Below are 24444 nucleotides of genomic sequence, written 5' to 3' on the forward strand. Positions count from 1 at the left end.
TTTTGCTTTGAGCCACACCGGACAGTTAGATATCCTTGCTCACGCGCAACCCGCAGACCCAAATGACACAAACCCAAATTTGTGGATACAGCAATAATCAACTGCGGTTGGTGCATAAGTTATCAGATCACATAAGCCGGACGTGGAACACTGTCTAAGAAATTGCTCATGACTCTAGGCCTAGAGCTACGGCCTCCAAGGCCCGCAACTAGGCCGGCCTTGGAGTACTCGTAATATTGCAGGTACCTGAACTTACATCGCCATAGAATCCAACGCAGCAACAGCAAACATCCATCATGTTCTTATGCAAAGCTCATTAGTCTACCTCAAGCTGCAACCCCCCTTAAAGCGAATTAATGTGGCTGACAGGCCAATGTGTAGTCTTTAGCAGACGGTCGATGTAAATCAGTCACGAATCGCTTGCTCTCTTTTTCCGAGCAATATTATCCTACCGTCCATACACTGCAACGGCCAAGAAGAGGTAACATAACTCCAACACGCAATCAACAAATCGGTTAATTGAAGAAATCTCACAACGATCTGTGGCTGAAGATGATGTGACTGAGAAGCTGTTGTATATTCCATATAAACTTCATGTCCATCGCCCGAAAACCTCAAGTGATCTAATTCCGTTAAGCATTTTACATCCAGGTTAAACTGTCTATTCTCTCGTTCTAAACCCCCGACCATGAAGGGTTTTGCATACCTCCTGTTTCTCGTCGCTGCCACGGTTACGACAGCTGCCCCTCTCGAGGCTTCCCCAGAAAATGTGTCCTTGGCTACGCGCAACGAGCTTTTTGCTAGGGTAAATCAATCTCCTTACTATCGAAATCGTTGGAGTCTAATCTTTTCGCAGAAAGTCTGCGTTGTTGAAGACGGTATGAGCTGTTACTACGAGGGAGGAGATTGTTATTATCACGATTGCTGGGACTGCAAGTGTGATGCGACTTGGAGGGGCAAGAAGCTGACACGTCGCAACTGTACCGATTCCACTTCTTGTCCCACTCGGTCGTAAATGTAGATCCCCGAGGTCAGCCGAGTGTCGTGTGCGTCAACTTGTACACTTAATACAAGAATTCCCTTCGCAATTAATCGATTCCAAGGCGGGGCTGAAAGGACATCACTTTACCTATGTATTGCCATCGCCCCATTTTGAATCGCAAGTGACATTGGTGACATTATTCATAGCTTAAGTGCGAGGCACATGTGGTCGCGAGCCGACAGGTTGTATCGCGCTCAGGCCAAGAATTATTGTTTACAATAACTCGTTTACAGTCTGTACCGGTCCGAAGTTTGAAGCTACTATTTGTTTCCCTGTTCACCTCCCGGTGGGAAGAACCGGATATGATAATACTACGATGCACCACATTAGTACTCAAAATATAACGCGAAAGGTCACAACGCAAAACGATCGAAATCTACAAGGAAGCGCACAGTGTTTGCGGCCATATTCTAGCTTGGTTACCTACCTTAGGTAGCGTTAACTACATTGGACTTATCCAGGACTTCGTTTGTGGGAAATGTCTGTGCATCAGTAATCTGTGAAGCTTTCTCTGCCCTTAAGTAAGGCATTAGGAGGGGGCATGATGATTCAGCTTTGGGGAGTAAACACAATCTAGTTTACTTGCAAGGCAATCTTTGCAGCCAGAGGAAGATTGGTCCTCGATGTTCCAACATGAGACTCAAAGGTTTACCGCCGTCCTGGCTGACTTACTCGTAATTCATCATATTCGCTAACATTGAACTGGAAAGCACCTTGTACATTCCGTCGACAAGCCCTCGACAAGCCCTCGACAAGCGTGATACCAGCGTCTTATTCGAGCATAAGGTATGCGTGTAAATCAACGTCGCATGTCTCTGCAGTCGATCCAAGCGTTTAATCGAACACCCAAATGATGGGTTACACCATCATCTTGATGCATTGTGACGCAACGTTAGTTTAACAATTCGGACTATTCACGCTCTATCTCCGGCACCCTAGACTACGATGAATTGCTCCAGTCCTTCCTTTCGCCAAGGCTGGGCGCATGTAATGTGCCCATAATGATTGGCTGGAAGAAGACGGGACGTCGACGATATTAAGTAGAGCCAACAACATTTCATCCAGTCACAGCATAGGAAAATAACATGTCTTCGGTATGGAAATCAAGGGTCCCGAACGGCTGCAGGCTGGTCTGCCATGTGGCAGTTCATGTCGAGGATCTACACTGCCGCAAAGAGTGGGCCACGGACGCCGCGGAGGTGCGGCCGGGCCAGTGCCTGGCGCTTAACGGCCCAAATCAGGATCGGGCCCCACTTTGCCCCGGGCACGGGCGTCCGCGGCGCTGACGAGATTACGAATAGGTCGGATCCTCAGACACGAAGCCCAGCAACCTGACGATTTTGCTTCAGAAACAACTGAGGCCTAATTTCATCAGCCGTGAATATTGCTCCCTCAGCCACATAACACTCTATCCCGAGGACACCGAAGGAATAACTCCCTACCCGCTGCTCCGTCTCCGTCACTCCGACGGTCGTTATGATACTGCGCACCGAGCGATGAAGCGGGACCTCACCTCGACGTCAAATAGTCCAAGGCCAGGAAGCCGTGTCTTGCGAGTTGAAACTGCTATATATGATTCAAAGTCTGTCGCTGGAACCGGTAACCCATCATGTCGTCAATCACCAAGCCGGAAGCCCAACCAACCCTTGAGAGCAAGCAACACCCAACACCCGAGAAGCGACGCAGAGTGTTCAGTCTATCACGGAGGTCTTCGGGAAAGAGTTTCAGCATGGCGGCCAAGACCGTCGAGATCCCGGAGCCGCCCCGCGTGCCGCTCCTCGGCAATGTTACGGACATTGACATGGAGTACCCGTTGGGATCGTTCCTCCACTTCGCTAACAAATATGGTGGGCAACCCTTACTTGAACTTGACCAAGTAGCGTTGCATCCAGCCCTGCTAACTCTCATATAGGCCCCATTTATAGAGTAGACATTCTCGGACAGAAGTTGGTCTGGGTTAACACACACGTTCTGGTTAACGAAATTTGTGACGACAAGCGATTCAAGAAGAGTATAGAGGGCGACTTGGAGGTTAGTGCTGCCCTATATCTTGGCATTGATGGTTATTTAATCCAGCTATTGTAGATTCTGAGAGAAGCAGTACACGATGGTCTGTTTACAGTAAGTAATCTCCCTGTCAACAAAGTTGATAATCAGGTAGTCTCTAACACAACTTCGCATAGTCCAAAGGAGTGGAAGAAGAGAACTGGGGAGTGGCCCATCGAGTTCTGATGTCAGCTTTCGGTCCACTCTCTATCAGAGGAATGTTCGACGACATGCACGATATTGCTGCACAATTGGCTATGAAGTGGGCCCGACACGGGTCTTCAACGCCCATCCCAATCGGCGAAGACATGACGAGACTCACAATGGACACTGTGGCACTATGTTCCATGGGCTTCCGATTCAACTCGTACTACCGCGAAGAAACGCATCCTTTCATCACTGCCATGTACGCAGTGTTGAAGGAAGCTGGCGACAAGGGTCTTCGAGTCCTCCCTCAGGTGTTCTACAAGAAGCAGGACAAGAAGTTCAAGCAGAACATCAACATGCTGCGCACTACAGCAAGAGAGGTTTTAGAAACTCGTCGCTCGGACCCGACCGGCGCGAACGGACGCAAAGATCTGCTGACGGCTATGCTCAACACTACCGACCCTGTCACCGGTCGGAAGATGACTGATGACAGTATCATTGACAACTTGATCACTTTCCTCGTCGCCGGCCACGAGACGACTGCAGCAACTTTCGCCTTCACCATGTATTGGATGATCAAGCGTCCGGAGGAGTACCGCAAGGTTCAGCAAGAGGTGGATAGTGTCGTCGGAGATGGTCCTATTCGTCTGGAGCATGTGAGCAAGCTGAAGTATTTGTCTGCTGTGAGTCGTCAACGGCCTCCTTCCTAGTATCAGTACTAACCTCAACTCAGGTACTTCGAGAGACTCTCCGCTTCAGTGCTCCTATCCCGGGCTTCGGTAGAGAAGCAATGAAGGATGAGATCATCGGCGGCAAGTACCCCGTCAAAGCCGGTGAGATGATCGTTGCGAACCTGGCCAAATCCCACTTTGACCCGGCGGTCTATGGTGATGATGCCGACGAGTTCAAGCCCGAGAGGATGCTGGATGAGAACTTTGACCGTCTGATGAAGGAGTTCCCCAACTGTTGGGCTCCCTTCGGCACAGGCATGCGTGGTTGCATTGGCCGTGCATTCGCTTGGCAAGAGATGCTGCTCGCCCTGGCGGTTCTATTCCAGAACTTCAACTTTGTCGCTCACAACCCCAACTACGATCTCAAGGTCGCCCAGACGCTCACCATTAAGCCGAAGGACTTTTGCATCCGCGCGATTCTGAGAGAAGGTCTTACACCTGCGCTTCTTGAAGCGAGATTGGCGGGCTCTATCGTTGCGACAGGAGCCAGCGCGAAGGCTGCACCAAAGACCCAAGTCGAGAAGACCACATCTAAGAGCAACGGCACCTCGAAGGGCGGGAATCTGGCTGTGTTTTACGGTTCGAACTCGGGCACGTGCGAGTTCATGGCTCAACGACTTGCCAGTGACGCTCAATCGCACGGCTTTAGTGCCACAGTCGACTCTCTCGACACCGCCCGGGAGGCTCTTCCGACTGATCGTCCCGTGGTCATCGTCACATCTTCCTACGAAGGACAGCCACCGCACAACGCAGCCCTGTTTGTTGACTGGTTGACCAACCTGAAGGGCAAGGAGCTTGAGAACGTTTCATATGCCGTTTACGGTTGTGGTGAGTCTCTCCTACTAGTTAACACGCAAAGTCGTTCGCTGACAGTCTCTAGGACATGCTGATTGGGTGAAAACACATCAGCGCATTCCCAAGCTCGTCGACTCATCGCTAGCTGAGCGTGGTGCAACCCAGCTGGTTCCTCTCGAGACGACTGATGCCAAGGACCGCGACATGTTTTCCGACTTTGAAGCATGGGAAGACGACATGCTGTGGCCCGCCCTGGTGAAGCGCTTTGGTGGCCAGACTCAGGCAGATGACACCAACCTCTCTGAGGCGGGCATTTCGGTCTCCTTCTCAACTCCCCGAACATCGACTCTTCGCCAGGATGTTAGAGACGCACTCGTCCTAGACTCCCGCCCCCTTGTCCAGGGAAACGTTGGTCCTGTCAAGAGGCATATGGAGATTCAGTTACCAACAAACATGCGCTACTCGGCAGGTGATTACATGGCTGTGCTCCCGCACAACCCAAAGGATACAGTCGCCAGAGTAATGCGCCGCTTCCATCTGACCTGGGACTCGCACGTCATCATTCAGGCTTCGGGCCCAACTACGCTGCCCATCAACAACAGCATTCCCGTCTCGGACGTTCTCAGCTCATACGTTGAGCTGTGTCAAACCGCAACCAAGAGGAACATCTCGGGGCTAGCGCAGCTGGCCAAGGATGACAAGGTTCGCAGCGAGCTTCAACACCTCGCTAGCGATAGCTACGACTCTGAAATCAAGACCAAGCGATTGTCTGTGCTTGATATCGCGGAGCGCTTTCCCGCGTTGACGATTCCCTTCAATCACTTTCTTCTCATGCTGCCGCCCATGCGGGTCCGTCAATAGTGAGTATACACAATTTGTCATCTTCTTTCAGGCCACAATGCTGACCACGAGGTACTCGAAGCTCGATATCATCGTCACCACTGGCAGACCCTGGTGTCGCCACGCTCACATATGGTGTCTTGGACGAGCCCGCACTTTCAGGTCAAGGCAGACACATCGGCGTAACTTCATCCTACCTCTCATCCTTGACGGCAGGCGATAAGGTGCAGATTGCTGTCCGCCCAGCACAAGGAGGCTTCAAGCTGCCCCCGAACATGGACAAGACGCCCCTCCTCTGTGTCGCTGCCGGGACTGGTCTGGCACCCTTCCGTGCCTTCTTTCAGGAGCGTGCAATCCTCATTGGCAATGGACTGCCCTTAGCGCCCGCTATTCTCTTCTTCGGGTGCCGCGACCCGGCCGCGGACGACTTGTATCGCGAAGAGTTTGACAGATGGGAGGCTGCAGGAGTACTCACGGTCTACCGGGCATACAGCCGGAAGCCCAAGGCCTCGGACGGATGCAAGTATGTTCAGCACCGCATTTGGAAGGAGAGGGAGATGCTCTACAGCCTTTGGGATCAAGGTGCTCGAGTTTATGTCTGTGGCTCTAATCACGTCGCTGAGGGCGTGAGGGATATTGTGCTGAAGGCTGCGCATGAGAAGAGCGAGAAGGACGACGGAAAACCGATGACTGAGGAGGAGGCGGAAGAGTGGTTCAACAATATCCGCAACGAGCGGTATGCTACCGATGTCTTTGACTGAACAACCCTTCATAGTTACTTTTCACAGCTATTCGGAGTTTAGGACAGTATAGACAAAATGATTACGAATTATCTCCTATCTTCCACCTCAAGTTCCTCCGTCTCATGCCTGCCAAGTCCCCGCTTACTCCAATACTTTATCGCTGTGACAGGTAGCCATCCCCGCCATCCCGATTCCTTTCTGATCCTTCGCATTCGGATTTCCAACTACATCCGGAAACACGTCACTGCGCATGGACCGATTGCATATCCTTCATTAGCCGAGTCGATAGCAGCCTTCACAGGAGCTGACCGTGTGACTCAAACATGTTGCTTTTTCACAAACAATCACCACTAAAGCCGCGGAAAACGTTCGTGGTGACACGATCCAGGTCATATGTCCCAAATGAGCATTCTAATGCATCTTATTCCAATACGCATTACAATCTAGCAAAGCCAGCTAGACACGCAAGCACTGCACAAGCTCATGTGTCCGGCCTGCATAGCCAAACTCAATCGCACGTGGCAGGATCACGACCCAGTCAGCCAAGCGTCGCCGTTCCCGCGCATCTCCGACTGGCGTGGTTCGTTCCTGGCCTGAGGTCGGCGGGCACGGATGGATTCGCCTGAGCGCAGAAAGACGGAAAACTTTGCTTTTCAGTCGTCACCGATTGATTGTGATGCCGTAATGCCGCTCGGACAGACTTCGTCACAGCGGCCCGCGGTCATTTGAAACATGGGACAGCTCGTCGTCCGAAGTTGCCGCGACTCTGGTTGTTCTGGTTGCTGCACGCGGGGTCCAGCACGAGTGGCTGAGCTGATGGAAGAAGTGTGCGTATGCCGAATGATATAATTCCCGCGTTCCCGGCCTGGTTGCCAAGATTTGAAACTTCTTTCTCTCAAGTACCAGGCGTTCCCCGGTATTTGTACAGCTGCCTCATCCGAACGGTCCTCCGAAGCTGCCATCAATCATTGCCACCACCCCAAGCTAGTATTTGACGTCTCATGAAGCTGCGAAAATGCCGGGATTGAGCTTCGACAGAGAATTCTGGAAGGCTGCTGGCCCGGTGCTTGCCATCAGACCTCCAGGGCAAGCTAGGACAGCTCTTCAGCTGCGCGCGAGAACCAACGTAGGCTTGGCCTCGTTGTTGAAAGGGCCGATACCCGATGAGATCGTCGAGACACAACACCAGATTACCTCATTTGACGGAGAGCAGATTGTGGTGTACCAGTTTGCGCACAAGGATGTGGACTCGACAGTCAAGCACCCAGCGTTCATCTATGTTCACGGCGGTGGCCTGGTAGCTGGCGACATCGATCCGTACAGTCGCCTCCTTGCTGCGACGTGTGCCCTAGAGACCGGTGTTCAGATGTTTGCGGTTGAGTACCGCCTGGCGCCCGAGTTTCCGCACCCCACTCCCGCGGAAGATTGCTACGCGACCTTGAAGTGGCTCAGTGAGAGCAGCGAGAAGCTCAACATCGACTCGAAGAGGCTGGGATTCTATGCGCTCAGCGCTGGTGGTGGACTCGCGGCGGGAGCGGCTCTGATGGCGCGCGACCGAGGTCTGTCGCCTCCTCTTGCGAAACAGATGCTCATATATCCGATGCTGGACGATAGGACGAAGGTGGAGAAGGACAATGAGCTGTGTCAGTTTCTGACGTGGACGAACCTGCAGAACCAACTTGGGTGGAATGCATACCTGGGAGGGAAGGCAGGGGAGGCGGATGTGCCAGAATACGCTGCTCCCGCAAGAGCAACGAACCTAGAAGGCCTTCCAAACACATACATTGACGTTGGGGGGCTGGATTTGTTCTGCGCAGAGTCAGTGACGTACGCGAGCAGACTTGTGTCAGCGAACGTGCAGGTGGAGTTGCACGTTTATCCGGGGCTGCCGCACATCTTTGATCTCTACGCTTCGAAGATTGAGCTCGCACAGCGAGCGAAGGAGAATAGACTAAAGGCAGCAAAAACTTTGTAATGGAGATGGATGATTTCAGTAACGTGGGGCACATCTGTCAACGCGCAGCCGGAGTTTAGAGTCAACTAAACAAATTGATAGTATCGCTAGACTAATCAACATAATTACACTGGGTACGACGTAGGCGCCATAAGAACTTGATTTTACTGAAAGGTATCTTGAATTTAGTTTCAAATCAATGAATTCTACATACGGGCTATAAGGTACTCAGAATGAAGTCCTGGCGAGTTCATGTTGCACCACAACAGTGTCCCAACTGTTACTGGAACGGAGACATGTAAGTCTTGACAACGCATAGGTATTCTTCTATTCCGTGGTTGTTACTATACTGAGACTACTTCAAGACCATGTTTTTCCTTTCTCGACTATGTCCTAGGACATCAATACACATTTCAATCCTCGAGAGATGTGCGCCTACGGAAATCGTCGTAGTCGAAATGCTCCACTTCGTCAAACGAACTTCTGGCGAACTCGGGCTTACATTTGGCCAGGATGAGAGAGCAATTTTCCTCGAAGTTGTGCGCCATTGACATGTATATCCCCAGTAGCTCCTCTTCGGCCTCCTTCGTATAACAATCTTCAAAGTGTGGAAGAGTCCACCTTGCGTAAATCCTAGTGTGAAACGGCCGGCATCTTATGCCAGCAACGTACAAATCACAGAATTGCTTGCACATGAGGCAGCATGGCTTGCTCGTCGCAACATAGTGATAGTCGCCGAAGAATTTGCTGGTGTTTGAGTTGAGGTCTCAGAGAAAATACCGCTCCCGGGCCGCTCGCTGTAGAACCAATGTGTTAGGGCGACCTCCGCGTGGACGATGCGGTGGAATCCGACTTCGTTCCCCTCACGCGACTCGCCCAAGAGCCTTTGAATCTCAGCGTGCACTTTCCTAATGTCTTCTGAGCCCCAGAGATTCTTGCGGTATTCGCTACTGTTGAAGTAGTTGGTGAGATCTTGGAGAGTCCACTCGACTGGTACTTGCCTTGCAGTTTTGGGTGTGACGAAGTTCACCACAGGGTGAGCAAACAATTCATCGTATTCATTTCTGGCTTGAAAGAAGGCTCTGACACTGGTACGATAGGACTGAAGTCTTTCTGCGTAATGAAAAATGGCACCCCAGCAGTCGGGTATCTCAACATTTGCATCGCGCAAACATTTGAAGAGTCTATCCTCGTGCCCAATGAGGACTCCGCAGTTTAGAATAAGATCGCGATACTCTTGACGATCTGCAGCAAACGTTTAGTGGGAAATCGCATATTTACTGAAGGTTCTGATAACTCTTACCAGTTCCTGACTTTGTCTTTGAGGTCTCGATATCGAGAAGAATGTTTTCGAGTGTCTCGTTGAGATCTTTGTCCAGTATGGAGTGCTGAAATCTTTCCATGAAATCTTTCACGGCCTTTTCCAGATGCTTTCGGTAATACTTGATCTTGATGATATTGTCTCCAATGACGGTACACAGCAGTTGCTTGTATGCTTCGGATTGCAGAAACACACGCTCATCTGTCTCCTGAATGCCGCGTATCTGTTCCAGAATTTGCTTCAAAAAGCCTAACAGCCCCTCTCTGTCTGCCTTTTTATCATGTCTCGAAGCCGAACTGTTACGTGTGACATGGAACACATACTCTGCTGACGGTCTCTCCTCTACAATGATAGCAGTAACCATATCAGGTCCGATTCGAAAGCTACAAACCTCTGCTAGTGCGTTGAGAAACTCCTTGAAGGTCTCCGGGATGTCGTTCCTCCTGTTTGGGGTGGGCCGCGGTAACCTCAGCAGTCCTAGAGGAATGGGCCGGTTGTGAACAGTTTGGTTGTAGTCGTCGTCCATGAGGATCTGGAGAGCTTCAAGCAAGACGCAGTAGTTGGCCAGCTTCTTTCGGGCTTCTTCTGGTTCCATATTGATGGTCTGGCTGTCGCCGAATAACTGAGAAGCCTTTTGCCTCTAGCGTTAAGCTCACGTTTTTCGGTGGAGCTGGCAGATTGCACGTCTCTGAGGGTTGAATGTAGGCGGTGAGGCCTGAAAATCCTGTGATCAAGACCACATGTGCCCATGGCTATCCAACAGGCGGATCTATCAGCTTACCTACATATTTATATTGGACATCGGGAATAAGTATTTCCCACCGTCAGATTATGAACTGTGCTCTTTTAACAGTCATTCCTCATGCGTGTCACTTGTTGTTTGCGAGTGCAGATTGATTTTACATGAATAGTATTGCGAACCGCTGGTTGACCTTGTCGCACAGTATATGCACAAGCCGAGAGACACACTGAAATCATCCAATCATGTACACCTCTCAATTAGAACCAAAATCTGCGAGAATCAAACACCCATTTGGTCACTTGGCGATGAAGATTCACGGATGCCGTTTGATTAGATGTTTGTAACATGGCGATTATGCTCGTTTCAAAACTCCACTGCCCTAAATAGCATCTGCGGGCTATAAAGGCTCTAGCTACGATGTTCTCCTGGCCAAAATGGTGGTTTCCCTTAACCTAGGTATGTTAGCAGGCCAAATGCTGTGAACCATGTATGATGCACCCATGACTGTAGCAAACATCATAATCCCACCCCTCATCTTGCCAGTAATGTGATTTTGAGACCCCGAGGTTCAATCGAAAACTCACGCCATCTCGCAATTCGGTACTCACACCAAACTCCGGCTTGTTTGGCTTTATCAATGGGCTGGGAAATCTCTGCTCAACCGGGTACTGGGTACTTTGGAAGTTCAAGAAGTTCTCTCAGGCGAAGTTAGCAAAATGCCATCCTGTCTCATACCATCGCCTTGGACATGCTAGTTCTAGAATATCAGTGAAAGAGTCCAGAATTGGCCAGACCTCACTTTAGGCGGGTATCAGGCTGCATGTTCATATCATGCACGCCACATGGCCAACCTTGGAAGTGAAATGGCAATAAATTGAAAATGCGAACTTAAAGTAAAGTGGGCCTCGAAGAGGCCCTTCCAGATTCTTCAGCACCTCATTGACGAATTGGCCTAGGTCGCGCTGGAAATCTCTCTTGGGCATTTATTGAACCCAAAGGTGTGATTGGCATCAATAAGACGCACACCAAAAGCTTGATCACCAGCCTCGTCTCAAAGGGTGAGCCGGGGAAGGTGAGCCTTTTCTCAAGCATCCCTCCGCCTCGGGAATGGCCAAAACATGTGCCGCCAAGCTTAAACAAAGTGCCGGACGCGTGGCTGCTTTGCCTTCACGACGTGCAGCATCTTCTCCGGGACTTGAGAGGATCGCGAGGTTCCTCCAATAACACGATATGGATCGTGACATTCGTCCATGTGTTTGTGGTTGAAGCAGTGAAGTTTATTGCCTTGGATGTTGGCGGATGCTCCCATGAACTATGAAAAGCACAGAAATTCCCCCCCCCTCTGGTCCCAGATGTCGCCTGCTCTACCGCCAACCACCACCTCTCAGCTGCATTTCCCGTTTGCCATTCTCTCCGCCTTCCCAGATCATTCCCATTCCTTACGATGAAGACTTCCGTTCTCATGGCAGTGGCCGTCGCCACGGTCAGCGTCGTTGCCCGCGTTCCCCATGACGCGACCGCCACGGCCCCTGCTGCCAAGCCAGATTTCCTGTACGAGCGGGATGTGAACGGCACCAATGACTGGGCTGAGGAGGATGAGGTCAAGGTCCAGGGCTTTTTCGATTTCCTTTTTCCCAACCTCGCCGCCAAGAAGAACCCACAACCGAAAGGGCCATACCGTCAACAATATAGCCCGGACCAATACAGCCCTGCTCCGCCTGCGATCGAGAGCGGACTCGGGGAGCCTGATCGACCTCGGCTCCCCGCCGTCGAGAAAGAGACTGTATATGTCACCCGGTTGGCTCAGGCCGCTGAGACTCCCGCCGCCCCCGCCATCGTCGTGAAAGAGACCGTATATATCACCAAAGCGGCTCGCTCCGCTGAGACCGCCGCCCCGGTCGCCCCCTTGGCGTACGTAACACCCTTACCCTCCCTGACATCCCGGGTTTTCGCAATCAAGCTCAAAGCCAGTACTGACAATTGTTTAGAATGTAACTCCGGCAGGATATGAGTGCAACTGCGTCTACTGAACGGCGTTGGAGTGAGTCTAAACCGCTGGCGGCTGGTCTGAAGTGTGCGTAGAGGGACTGAAGCAAACGGGACGGTCCAGGAAATACTATTGTGTGTTTGACTGGTTTTCTTACCATGTGGTTTTGAGAGAAAGTCCACCAGCAGATACTAGTCGGCGGTGGACCCATATTGGCTGCCTTAATAATAATCTTGTTTATTTCCGTCAATAAAGCACTATGTTTCTACACTCTGTGTTTTTCTTGATCTTGTGTCAGTCAGCAGTGAAACAGCTTGTTACCGTGGCCGTGGTAGTTGGCAGTTGTATCATCTATGAGTTTCTGTGGCAAACAAACAAGTTTCATCAAGGCAAGCTGCACCACCTCACACCATTCATTAGACAAGTGATTGGGCAAAGCGCACAAAGCTACTCATTAAACGTCATAGGCTCACAGCCTCAAAAGGTATCCTAGTCGTAAAATCAAACAAATAACACACCAGGTATCTTCCCTCCCCCTTCTTTAATCCCGCTCCACCTCCGTCGCAACAGCAAGCTCCCTCTCCGCCTTGGTGCCCTTCCAGTTGACCATCTTGATCATAATCGGGATCAAGATGGCAATAATCATGCCCGCACCAAGGAACGCAGCCGTGACGCCAAAACCAACGTGGTACGCCGGCGAGTCCTTGCTCGGCCAGATGCGGCTGCCGTACACGCTCGAGAAGTTGCCGAACGCGTTGACGAGCGCGAGCACGATGGCGCGCTTCTCGGCGGGCAGGCTGATGGTGCCGCTGGTCCAGGACAGCACGAGGGGCAGGGCGGACCAGATGCCCGCGGCGACGAAGCAGATCATGACGTAGCGGACGACGGGGGTCTGCACGGCGGCGCAGACGACGGCGCACGCGAAGCCGACGCCGAGCGGGACGGCGACGTGCCAGCGGCGCTCGACGTGGCGGTCGGAGCTCCAGGCGACGATGTTGAGGCAGACGGAGGCGACGGCGTAGATGGGGACCGTCATGTACTGCGCGGTGACGGTGTCGTAGCCGAGGGTGAGGGTGATAGTGGGGATGAAGTAGGAGATGGTGCCGGCGCCGACGTCGAGCATGAAGAGGACGAGGAACATCCAGGTGCGCGGGTCCGAGACGGCGGCGACGAAGGCCTGCCAGTGCGTGAGGCGGTGGGTGCTCTGCGCGCCGGAGGCGATGCCGTCGGCGATGATGCGGATCGAGGCGAGCTGGCGCTGGGCAGGGGTGAGCTGCTTCGCGGTGGCGGGGTAGTCGAGGAGGATGAAGAAGGCGAAGAGGGCGACGCCGACGGTGGCTACGCCCTCGACGATGAAGAGCCAGCGCCAGCCTGCGATGCCGTGCGCGTCGTGCAGGTTTGCAGTGATTGCACCGGCGAGGAGACCGCCGAAAGCTGGGAAGGGTTAGCCAGGAGATTTTCTTGTGAATATGATCAAGGCAGCTTACCTCCAGAGAGAACCGCGGCAGTGTAGAAGATGGCAAATCTCTTGCCCAGTTCAGCCTTTGTGTACCAGCAGCTAAGCAGGTACAGGACACCCGGGAAGAAGCCAGACTCAATGCAGCCCAAGACGAACCGGAAGCCGAGGAGAGCGCCGTAGCTTTTCGAGACCGACATGAGAGCTGAGAGTGCGCCCCAGACGAGCATGATTCCCGGCAGGAAGAGAGAAGGCCGACTGCGGGAGAGGATCATGTTTGAAGGTACCTCGCAGATGAGGTAGCCGAAGAAGAAGATCGATAGAACCCAGGCGTAGCCGTCGTCGGTCAGGCTAAGATCCTTTTGCATGCCTGCGATTTTGGCATTTCCCTATGAATAGGGGTCAGCATTGTGTCCTTCATGATTTGAAGAACCCTCTAGAGGCTCAAATTGTCTGGCAGATCGATCAAGTAGATCTCCTGAAGTTGACATTGGACATGGACGACGCCATGAGTGGGTGACTCGCCACATCGGTGCGGTGGTCCATGCGACACTGGATGCCAGCCGGTGACTTTTCACTCGAGGGAGTAACTTACGATGTTTGTGCGGTCGACGTAGTTCAAGATGTACATCTAATATCACAAGTCAGCAAAATACTCGGGGAAAGACCAATACCTTCCAAAGAAATAGAAAAATCTTACAATCCAGAGAATCGGCATGAGGTAGAAGTCAATCTTGCGGACCAGAGCCTTCTCCTCCTGCGTGCCAGGGACGTAGTTCCTCAGCGCCTCCGCAAGCTCGCCATCCGCGTCGACGGTGACGGCGTTCTTGTCTTCCTTCATCTCGACGGATTGCTTCCGATCGTGCTCCTCGCTCATTGTCGCTGCTTCTCTCCGTCCAACGCGGCTGTCTCGTCGTCGTCGTTATCGTGTCAATTGAGCCGTGGGAAGAAAAACAAGACGCGAAAGGGAAGGTTTCTCCCTCTTCGAAAAGGCAGACCGCCTTGGGAAAGGAGGGAAAGTGGAGCGCAAAACAGGGGTCGCAGTCTGTTCAATGCGCCTGGAAAATGCGACCTCGCAGCTTGTTGTTGGTCGACCAAAAAAACCGGTAGGATGGGAAAAGAGGTTCGAAAAAAGACCGATGAAACTTTTGCCTGGCCCTTTCAGCTGAACTGTGGCAAAAGGTCTTCTTAACGAGACGTCTGATATATAACGTCAAAAACACGAGTCGTGTCTGGCGTGTGTCTTGTGCTGGCGACTGGCGGGACCCGGGGTATTCCGGACACACGTCCCTATTCCCCCACGGGGTAGACTGTTGGGGGAGGAGCCTGGGAGGCGTTCGTGGACCCGCGTTAGAACCAGAAGCGAACGTGAAGCGAACCCATTCCGGACCTGGTGTGGGCGAATAGTCTGGCGTTTGGCAGGATTAGTCTGCCTGATCGTGGATGCTGGGGCCGGGGAGGCGTGATTGGACTGTTGGTGACACCAGCGCGTGTTCTAGATCCACCAAATGAGGGGGCCAAGACAGCGCGGTCTTTGTTCCGGCAGTCCAAATGCCGTGTTTGGGTGTGGTGCGGTGTTCAGTCCGAGGCATTTGGCGCGCGGACTTCTGCCCGCTCGCGGTCAATCGCGTGGGACAAGGCATCACGAGAAGGCATGTTTGCATGCGAAACGCCAAAAAGCGAGGTGTAAGTGGGTGTTTTTGATGGATATCGTGATTTCATTATTATTGATGACGACACTTAGAATCCCGAATTCAGGTCGCTCAGTAGCCCGTACTGTTGATATTGCTCCGGCATGCCGAAATTCATTATACCCCCGTTGAAAATTCCTTCCCAGTCGGTCGGCTCCATCTGCTCTGGCCATTGAGGCACAGGCTGGCCTGGCATGGCGGTTCCGACAGCACCCGGCTGTTGCCCGCTCGCGATGTAATATTGCTCCTGCGGACCTCGCTCCTTGAATTTCTGCAGCATATTGTTGAGGCCGTGACCAATGTAGTGGGCCACATGGCGGGTACAACGGCTTTGCTCCTTCAACAAGACGACGATCCGTTCGATGAGGTCGACGACGCTGTCGTAACGTATGTCCACCTTGGCCGGTTTCCATTGCATGTACACCTTCATGAGGAACATGGCGGCGTATGCGATGGTGGTCAACAGGTACAGGGGTACGCCGATGACTGCTCGGCGCATATCCGTGTCTGTTAAAATCAGCTCCAGGGCGGCCGACGCACTCGTGATGGCGGTGTTAATGAAGCTGCGGCGCTCGTCGCAGACAGCATACTGGTCTGATGGGTTCGACGCGTTCAGGCCGCGTAAGCAGACGGAGTACAATAGGAGACGAGCGAAATGATAGTGAAGTATGACGCCCTTGGCGGGATACTTTGAGATGAACTTATCCGCTTCTTGGGGATGGTCAGTAAATTGCTTTTCCAAAAGAAGCCAGGGGGGACATACCTAGGCGAGTTTCCCATTTAGTCTTCCAGAAGCAAAGTTCATCATCAAACTTTTTCAGCTGGACGAACTCGTCTCTGCCAACTTGTCTTGACCTGTCCGGGCCAAACGTATGGAAAACGCGACTCAAAATGATAAAGACACCAACCTGACTGTGTAGACGATGATCTGCCTGCGTGATGCCCGGCAGCTTCAAAAAGTCCTCATGGTTGACGATGCTGGCATCCTCGTTGATGACTGGCGGCCTTCCGTAGGCGATGCTGAAGTGGTGGTCGCATACATACAAGAAGTACCATAGCCTTGCATGCTCGACATACTCTGATGACCCCTTGTTGAGCGCTTTGGCGCAGAACTGATGGAGATTCAGCTCGGTGGCTATCCGAACGGCCAGGCCACTCAGCTTCCAGCTCAAGTCCGACAGGAAGAACGCCCCCACACAGAGGCCTCGGACATCGTCCAACGTGTGATATCGGTCAAAGACTGCTTGGCTCGCTAGCTCAAGGAAGATGGGATAGCACGTGTCAAAGGCACGGCCTTCGTCCTGGGCGTGTAAGGCGGTTACTGCGAGGATAGCCGCAGTGAGAAGGGGAGAGGCGTAGCGCGTAGCCGCGAGGGTATCGTGTCTTAGTGCGATGCCTCCCCACAAGTAGGCGTTAAGGGTCCCACGAAACGTGGAGAAAAGCTGCTCCGCCTCTTGGAGGCTAAATTTGCCTTGGTCGAAGAAATCGGGTTTCGAGGTCCGATCCACCGGAAGGTGGGCCCGGGCCCCGGGGTCGCTCCGGATGTTCCGTAGCTTGGTCACTTCGAAGAGGCTAGCCATTGGCGCACTCACGATAGCTTGGTCTTCGCCATTGTCTTGTGCGGTGGGAATCTCTGGTGAGTTTTCCCTCGTCATCGCCGTGACGTCTGGAGGGCGAATTGGCGATGGGCCTGTGCCGGGGCTGCTCTGTGACCCAGCAACGTTCACAGGACTCTGAGACATGCCCCCGCCCTCGTGAAAGCCCTGGAGAGGCATGACCGGCGGCATGTTGAGGTGGCGCTGAACCTCAATCATGGAGGCTTGGAGAGCTTGCAGCTGCATCTCCATCTTGGTCTTCCACTCATTCTCGCTGTCCAGGAGGGTCTGAAGACTCTTGTTGACGACACATTGCAGACCGAGACGCGAACAGCGGGCGCACGTCTGCTGGCCGGGCTCAATGCCGCACTTGATCTTACGATTTTGGCATTCCTGGCCTGTGTTCCTCTTATCAGCAAGCTAATTTCTTCCACGGCGACAGGGCCAGACAGGGGAGACACAGCTCGGAGGAAGTGAATCGGAGGCATCGGAGCTTACAGGCGCGTATCTTCCTAGAGATCTTTGGCATGTGGACTTGCTGGCCGGCTTGGCCCCCCGAGGACGGGGTCTTGTCCGGACCGTCGATTCTCGCACGTTTCATGGTCCGAAGGGAGGAAGTCCGGGCAGATTTCTGGGTCTTGGAAAGGAAGGTGGACGGAGTGGACAAAGTCGCACAGGCGGAAAGATGACCGAGGGGAGAAAAGAGGGAAAAGATTCGCCGGGCAGCGTGCATCTCCTTTGTTTATAAGCGGGGCGGACTTCGTGCCGTGCGGGGGTGGCCAAACCTCCACCTGCTCAAACTCAATCCGTCCACTCTTGGTTTCCTAGAGAAGTGTTGGCGCCGTTAGTGACCTTTCGTGCTTGCACTTGGTCAAGTGGCCCAGTGCCGGCTCCATTATTCGTCCCATCTGTCTGTCGTGTGCCTCGCCTCTAACAAGAGGGGTTGCGGCTGCGGCAACGAGACGTGTGGAGAGTTGTGTGGACGGCCTCGGATGTGGTGTTCCCTTGTCGCTGCGGTATGCTGGCTGCGCGACATTCCCGGCCGCTGATTTCCGGACTCTTGACCGAATCCTGGGGAATGCAGTCAGGGTATAAGATCGCTGCGACTCCAATGTTCCCGCCGGTCTCGGGAAAGTTGCTGTGACTTTCGGATGACCCTCTGCCCGCGGATCGAAGGAGCCAAGTTTACATAATATTCATTCGAGATGGCTTCCAACGGCGCCGACGTCACCCGCGTCGGCTTCATCGGCCTCGGGGCCATGGGCTTCGGCATGGCGTGCAACTTGGTGAAGAAGCCGCAATACCAAGTCCAGGGCTTCGATGTGTATCCTCCCAGCGCAGAGAAGTTCGTCGCGCAAGGCGGTTCAGTTGGGTCGTCTCCAAGGGAGGTCGCTAAGACCAGCGACATCCTTGTCTGCATGGCTGCGAATGCGCAGCAGATCGATGACATACTTTTTAATCATCAGACGGGTGCTCTCGAGAGTGAGTGAATGCCTTGGTCATAGCCCGTGCAGCGTTTGATTGACCTGTTTTCTGTAGCATTACCGGAGCATGCGACCATGTTGCTCTGCTCGACGGTGCCGCCGACGTATCATGAGGCGCTGCCAGATCGCATTGCCAAAAAGGGCCGAAGCGATGTTCTCGTCGTCGACGGCCCTGTGTCGGGAGGAACCAAGCGTGCTGCCGAGGGTACTCTCACAATCTTCGCTGCCGGCACCTCAGTAGCCTTGCAGCGTGCAGACAAGATTCTCCACGACATGTCGGAGAAACTGTACATTATTCCCGGCGGGCCAGGTGCCGGTAGTAAGGTGAAGATGGTCAACCAACTCCTAGTTGGTACACATATTGCCGCTGCCTCTGAGGCCATGGGTCTCGCTGCGAAGGCTGGCCTCAACACCCGTGAGGTGTATAATATCATCACGAATGCGGCTGGAAACTCATGGGCTTTCGAGAACCGCGTGCCGCACATGCTTGACGGAGACTGGACTCCTCTGTCCGCTCTTAACATCTTCGTCAAGGACATGGTGAGCATCATACTCGGCCCTCTGCATCTGCATGGTTAACTAAATGAATCAAATAGGGCATCGTCGTCTCTACAGCCAGGACGCTGCAGTTTCCAGTGCCACTCGCGTCAACGGCAGAGCAGCTATACATCCAGGGCGCCGCCCAAGGACTCGGCTTGGATGACGATGCGGGTCTCGTGCGCGTCTTCCTCCCCGGAAACCCGGAACTAGTGAAGGAGCAGGCTGGCCAGGTCAGCACCTCGCAAGAAAAGCTTACCCCCAGCAGCACGCCGTTGGAGATCTCCAAGATCGGTATGATTGGCCTGGGAGCAATGGGTCAGGGTATGGCGGGGTCCCTTCTACGCGCTGGCTTCCCGGTCCACGGCTACGACGTCTATGAGCCAGCCATTGACAAGTTTGTGGCCACGGGCGGCAAAGCGACCAAGGCCAGCAGCCCCTCCGATGCCGCAAAGGGCGCCGACCTCTTGGTTCTGATGGTCCAGAATGCCGCCCAGGCTGACGATGCCTTGTTTGGATCTGGCAAGGCTGCTGAAGTACTCCCGGATGGTGCCATTGTCATCCTTAGCTCCACGGTACCGCCATCATTCGTGCGGGAGCTTGAGAGCAAGCTCACCAACCTCGGCAAGGGCATCAGCTTGATCGATGCGCCTGTCAGTGGAGGCGTCGTTCGTGCCGCGAACGGTACCCTGACTATTATCTGCTCTGGAGACGATGCCATCATTTCAAAGGTCAACGCTCCCCTGATGGCTATGACTGGAACTTCCAGCAACCTTTGCCATGTCCAGGGCGGTGTTGGAGCTGCATCTTCGGTCAAGCTCATCAACCAATTGCTCGCCGGTGTTCACATCGCGGCAGCTGCCGAGGCCATGGCCCTCGCTGCTCGCCTGGGCTTGGACACAAGACGCGTCTTCGACCTCCTGGGTAACGCTGCTGGCTGGAGCTGGATGTTTGAGAACAGGGTACCTCAAATGCTCGATGCCGATTGGACGCCGCACTCTGCCTTGGCAATCTTCGTCAAGGATCTCGGTATTGTGCTTGACGAGGCGAAGCGCCTCACTTACTTCGCCCCGATCTCGTCCGCCGCCCACACTCTGTATCTCTCCGGCGCTGCTCATGGCTGGACGAAGGAATCTGATGCTGGCGTTGTGAGGCTATGGGAGCTGACCGGCATCTCTGTGTCTGGTAACGCTGGACCCAAGCAGGAAAACAAGAGCGATGCCGCTGCCTCGCCGGTCGTTGACCAAGACGAGGCTCTGCCAGCCCAAAAGACACTCGACGCTTTGGCCGCCGAGTACTCAGACGACGTCATCAGCTCGACCCAGAAGGTTGTCAACAACGGCGAAGTCCCCGTACTTATCGCGCTGGATGACGACCCAACAGGCACGCAGACCTGCAACGACATTGACGTGTTGACTGTTTGGGATGCTGCGACCCTGGATCACGAGTTCAGCCTCAACCCCAAGGGCTTCTTCATTCTGACTAACTCGCGCGCTCTTCCTTCCGCTGAGGCGCGCCAGTTGATCCTTGAGATCTGCCAAAACGTGAAGAAAGCTGCCGAGAAGGCTGGCAGGGCTTTCGAGATTGTGCTCAGAGGCGACTCCACTCTTCGTGGCCATCTTCCGGAGGAGCCAGAGGCCGCTGAGGAGGCGTTGGGCAAGTTTGATGCGTGGGTCGTGACACCTTTCTTCTTCCAGGGTGGGCGATTGACCATCAACGACGTTCACTACGTCAAGGAGGGCGATGTTCTCGTGCCTGCCAGCCACACACCGTTTGCGCAGGATGCCACCTTTGGATACAAGAACTCGAACCTCCGCAAGTACATCCTGGAGAAGTGTGGTCATCGGTTTGACGAGTCTTCCTTCCTGTCGGTGACCCTCGACGATATCCGTCTCGGTGGGCCTGCTGGCGTCGCGAAGAAGCTGCTCTCAGCGGCTGCAGGATCCAACACGGTCGTCATCGTCAACGCCGCTGCGGAGTCTGACATGCACGTCTTCGTGGCCGGACTGCTCGAGGCTAACAAGAGCGGAAGGCGATATCTGTTCCGTACCGGCGCTGCCTTTGTCTCGTCGCGTCTCGGCATCACAGGTATTCCGCCGCTGACCATGGCTGACCTTGGCGTGTCGGTCACCGAGCCCAAGCAGCCGGGTGGACTGATCGTCGCTGGGTCCTACGTGCCGAAGACGACAGCCCAGCTGAAGGTCCTTCGGGAGAGACGGGGCGACAAGCTAGCCGTGATCGAGCTGGACGTTGCTGATCTGGTCGCATCTGACGAGGCAGCTGAGAAGGTCGTCGAGGCCGCAGCCACGGAAACCACCAAGAAGCTGAGCGCGGGCGAGGATGTTCTCGTCATGACGTCCCGAGAGCTCATCAAGGGTCACGATGCCCTGAGCTCGCTCCAGATCGGATCGAAGGTCGCTCGTGCGCTCGTCCAGCTGGTCGAGAAGATTGATGTCAGGCCGCGCTATCTGATTGCGAAGGGCGGTATCACATCATCCGACGCGGCGACGAAGGGATTGAAGATGAGGAGGGCGCGCATCCTGGGCCAAGCAGCCCCGGGCGTGCCCTTGTGGAGATGCGACGAGGAAACGAGCCGGCATCGCGGAGTGCCGTACGTCGTGTTCCCAGGTAATGTCGGAAGCGACCAGACGCTTGCCGATGTTGTTGAGTCGTGGTCGATTGCAAGCGTTGCATAGAAATTGCATGAAAGCGGCATAAGCGAGCCATATACCATTGGTGTACACCGGGAAACAAGATGTTCTTTTTTAGACAGATTTAATGATGACGATAATGATCCTGTTATTTTCGATGCCATTCGCATAGTCAGCCGAGATGTGGTGTTGGTCCCTGCCTGTTTGGGTTGAGGCAATCGTGAAAGTCCGAGGAAGAGGAAGGATGGCTGACGTAAGGCTCCCAGATTATGTCATCCGGTCTTCACGGTGCCCAATGACAAAGATCTGTGCTCGCACCGTACGGATCACCTCCGCCACCCAATTAAAACACTCGCTAGGTGCCTTTGGGTTCCGCTATTCCATGGGTGTTCCACTCCAGGCTTCAACGGTCATCATCGTCATGTTCCGTTGACACATGCATCGTTCACATCCAATATCCCGAAGACTCACATCACCCGCACATTGCGACTGCTTGCACGACTCCTATGTATGTCCATTGAGCTGTAGACGACTTTTTGCTCGTAGAATTTGGTCTACAACGCCCAAGAAATCGGCAGTTTGTACCATATCATGACTCATCCACATCGTCACAACGACACGAACCCGCCCGACCTGCATCCGACCTCTTCGGTGAAATCCAACCCTTTTCACCACCAGAAGACGAAAAATTGAATTTAAAGCAACACTGTTATAATCCTTTCATGCAAAATCACAACGAAAAAAGGTACTGCTAGGTCAGTGAAGGCGTCACAAGGCCTCTGTGAAGCACGAAAACGGACATCTCACACTCATCTTTGGCATTTACGTCAGTAAAAATGCATGGCATCCAGCTTCAGCCAGATCACCAAGATGGTCGGGTCTCAGATGGTAGGCCGTCGCATGTCGCAACTTCAGTCATCGACGAAAGCTTTGTCAAGGCAGCCGAAGACATTCTCAACCGCAGCACAGTGCTCTGCGCAGAGCTGGACCTGCTCCGATCCGCCGTCGAAAAAGAGGCCGAAAAGGTTAACAACCACTGGCACGCATACATCCCCGGCTTCAGCACGTTCTGGCAGTCAAACTCGAACCAGAAAACCCGAGCAGAAGCGCTTCTGCAACGCACGAAGGAGCCACTGAAAGAGCCCGAGGCCGAGGGGGCTCTTCATCGCGACTTCAGGCTTCTCGAAGGCGAGCTGTCTTCCTATGAGAACCATTGGGTGGCCATCAAGAAGTGTCGGTCGGTGACGTGGTTCCGTTATGCCGTGCCGTACAGCAAGACCGACGCCTCTGGGCAGAGCTCAGTCTTCGTGAGTGCCATAGTAGACAATGGCCATGAGTGGCTGAGGGTTCTCAGTACCACGGAAAGGGGGTTGCTGGTCCAGATGGCCGAGGCAGATTTCCCTTGGGACGAACCAGATGACGAGGATGACGATCCCGAGTTGCAAGAAGTCATCGATGACTACGAAACACAGATCGAAATCCTCAAGTCTGTGAAGTCACTTTTAGTTGCAGCCCGAGAGATTCACGGAGGCTACAGTCATCGCATCCGGATGGTTCTACCAAACATCTATAGTGGTCGCCAGCCGGCTATCGACAGATTTCTCCGAGGGGTGCAGAGTTTAGGGGATGACCAGATTTCTCTAGTTATCGAGTGTGCCGAGACAACACATCACGCTCCTCCACCCCTGGAAACTGCTATAACGAACCTGCTGGATCTTGGGAGCTCGATCAACCCGCCGCCATTGACACCAACTCTCAACATAGACACCTCCATTTTCGTTGCTTTAACCACCGACATTTGCCATAATCACGGCTCCCAGAGGAAATGGCGCCCCAAGATCCTCGAAGACGTTACCGACGAGGCCGAGCATGGACCGCGACTTGGAAACTCCCTCTACCCCATCTTGCAAGGGCACACCCTCGTCTGCACCCGTGAAGCTGCAGAAACGTGTCTGCGGATGGTCTATGACGCTTCCACCGAAGACGAAGTCGCCAGGTTAGAAATCCTCCTGGGCCAGGAGACCCTACGAGGGAAGCAGGATGACAAAATGTCATTCCTCGCACGCGTCCTCAAGCAAGACGGCTGGCCATTGTCTGAAAAAGATAGCCCAGCCATGGAGGAGCGTCGAAAGAAGCTCATCGCCCAGCTGGAGAAATACTCTTGCCATCCCGTACCTGCAGATCTCCAACTGCCAATCCGCATCGTCGAGGATTTCCGAAGACCACATGTCCAAGAGGAAGTCAGCAAAGGGAATTTGCCAAAGGTGGCACTCGCAGTAGAACCGACCTTGAACGAAACGAACTGCTCGTCCTTCTTGTTCGGCTGGAAGACAGGCTACACCACCATCACCTGCAATCGCCACGCAGTGCGCCGTTTGGGAAACCTCGTCAAGAAGCTGCGGTGGTCGAGGGACGCGGAAACGGCGCCTATTCTGGCGTTGGATTGGGCCAGAGGACTAGCCAAGATCCCGTTCCCGGGGGAGGTCCTAGTTGACGGGCCGGCTAAATCCGCGTCAGCACACTAATCATCGGGCGTTCTGTTGACGCCATTGAAATAATGTCGGCAGGGGGATGTTGGGAGGGAACTATTGGGGGGTTCGGATTTCTAAGCTAGGAGGGGACAGGGCTGAAAGGATCGCGCTGCCCACTCCGGAGGGATTCCAATCAGATTTATTTGTAAGC

The 24444-nt window shown here is 53.7% G+C and overlaps 8 protein-coding genes across 8 annotated transcripts; 5 read left to right on the forward strand and 3 right to left on the reverse strand.

Moving 5' to 3' along the window:
• Window positions 1-2651: 2651 nt before the first annotated feature.
• Window positions 2652-6362, forward strand: CGCS363_v003297 (Bifunctional cytochrome P450/NADPH--P450 reductase; the record flags this gene model as incomplete). The annotated part of the gene is made up of 7 exons (XM_036635146.1): window positions 2652-2889; window positions 2955-3073; window positions 3128-3163; window positions 3226-3918; window positions 3969-4794; window positions 4847-5621; window positions 5684-6362. 7 exons carry the CDS (start codon window positions 2652-2654, stop codon window positions 6360-6362), a joined length of 3366 nt encoding a protein of 1121 aa, XP_036499396.1.
• Window positions 6363-7359: 997 nt separating this feature from the next.
• nlhH-1 (Carboxylesterase NlhH) lies at window positions 7360-8319 on the forward strand (the record flags this gene model as incomplete). Its single annotated transcript, XM_036635147.1, has 1 exon — window positions 7360-8319. One exon carries the CDS (start codon window positions 7360-7362, stop codon window positions 8317-8319), a length of 960 nt encoding a protein of 319 aa, XP_036499389.1.
• A 392-nt stretch (window positions 8320-8711) lies between these two features.
• CGCS363_v003299 (uncharacterized protein) lies at window positions 8712-10214 on the reverse strand (the record flags this gene model as incomplete). Its single annotated transcript, XM_036635148.1, has 4 exons — window positions 8712-8919; window positions 8971-9045; window positions 9105-9543; window positions 9602-10214. 4 exons carry the CDS (start codon window positions 10212-10214, stop codon window positions 8712-8714), a joined length of 1335 nt encoding a protein of 444 aa, XP_036499390.1.
• Window positions 10215-11805: 1591 nt separating this feature from the next.
• Window positions 11806-12372, forward strand: CGCS363_v003300 (uncharacterized protein; the record flags this gene model as incomplete). Its single annotated transcript, XM_036635149.1, has 1 exon — window positions 11806-12372. The coding sequence occupies one exon, from the start codon at window positions 11806-11808 to the stop codon at window positions 12370-12372; it is 567 nt and encodes a 188-aa protein (XP_036500498.1).
• Window positions 12373-12889: 517 nt separating this feature from the next.
• On the reverse strand, window positions 12890-14681 carry prlL-14 (MFS transporter prlL; the record flags this gene model as incomplete). Its single annotated transcript, XM_036635150.1, has 4 exons — window positions 12890-13782; window positions 13836-14193; window positions 14400-14435; window positions 14505-14681. 4 exons carry the CDS (start codon window positions 14679-14681, stop codon window positions 12890-12892), a joined length of 1464 nt encoding a protein of 487 aa, XP_036500499.1.
• An 863-nt stretch (window positions 14682-15544) lies between these two features.
• On the reverse strand, window positions 15545-17691 carry prtT-3 (Transcriptional activator of proteases prtT; the record flags this gene model as incomplete). The annotated part of the gene is made up of 3 exons (XM_036635151.1): window positions 15545-16206; window positions 16259-17488; window positions 17589-17691. 3 exons carry the CDS (start codon window positions 17689-17691, stop codon window positions 15545-15547), a joined length of 1995 nt encoding a protein of 664 aa, XP_036500500.1.
• A 604-nt stretch (window positions 17692-18295) lies between these two features.
• Window positions 18296-21807, forward strand: ltnD-0 (L-threonate dehydrogenase; the record flags this gene model as incomplete). The annotated part of the gene is made up of 3 exons (XM_036635152.1): window positions 18296-18572; window positions 18630-19114; window positions 19171-21807. 3 exons carry the CDS (start codon window positions 18296-18298, stop codon window positions 21805-21807), a joined length of 3399 nt encoding a protein of 1132 aa, XP_036500501.1.
• A 791-nt stretch (window positions 21808-22598) lies between these two features.
• On the forward strand, window positions 22599-24287 carry CGCS363_v003304 (uncharacterized protein; the record flags this gene model as incomplete). Its single annotated transcript, XM_036635153.1, has 1 exon — window positions 22599-24287. The coding sequence occupies one exon, from the start codon at window positions 22599-22601 to the stop codon at window positions 24285-24287; it is 1689 nt and encodes a 562-aa protein (XP_036500495.1).
• Window positions 24288-24444: the final 157 nt, after the last annotated feature.

This window comes from Colletotrichum siamense (assembly GCF_013390195.1).
Source record: "Colletotrichum siamense strain Cg363 chromosome Unknown KSG_Cg363_contig02, whole genome shotgun sequence".
In the NCBI taxonomy this organism is placed as follows: domain Eukaryota; kingdom Fungi; phylum Ascomycota; class Sordariomycetes; order Glomerellales; family Glomerellaceae; genus Colletotrichum; species Colletotrichum siamense.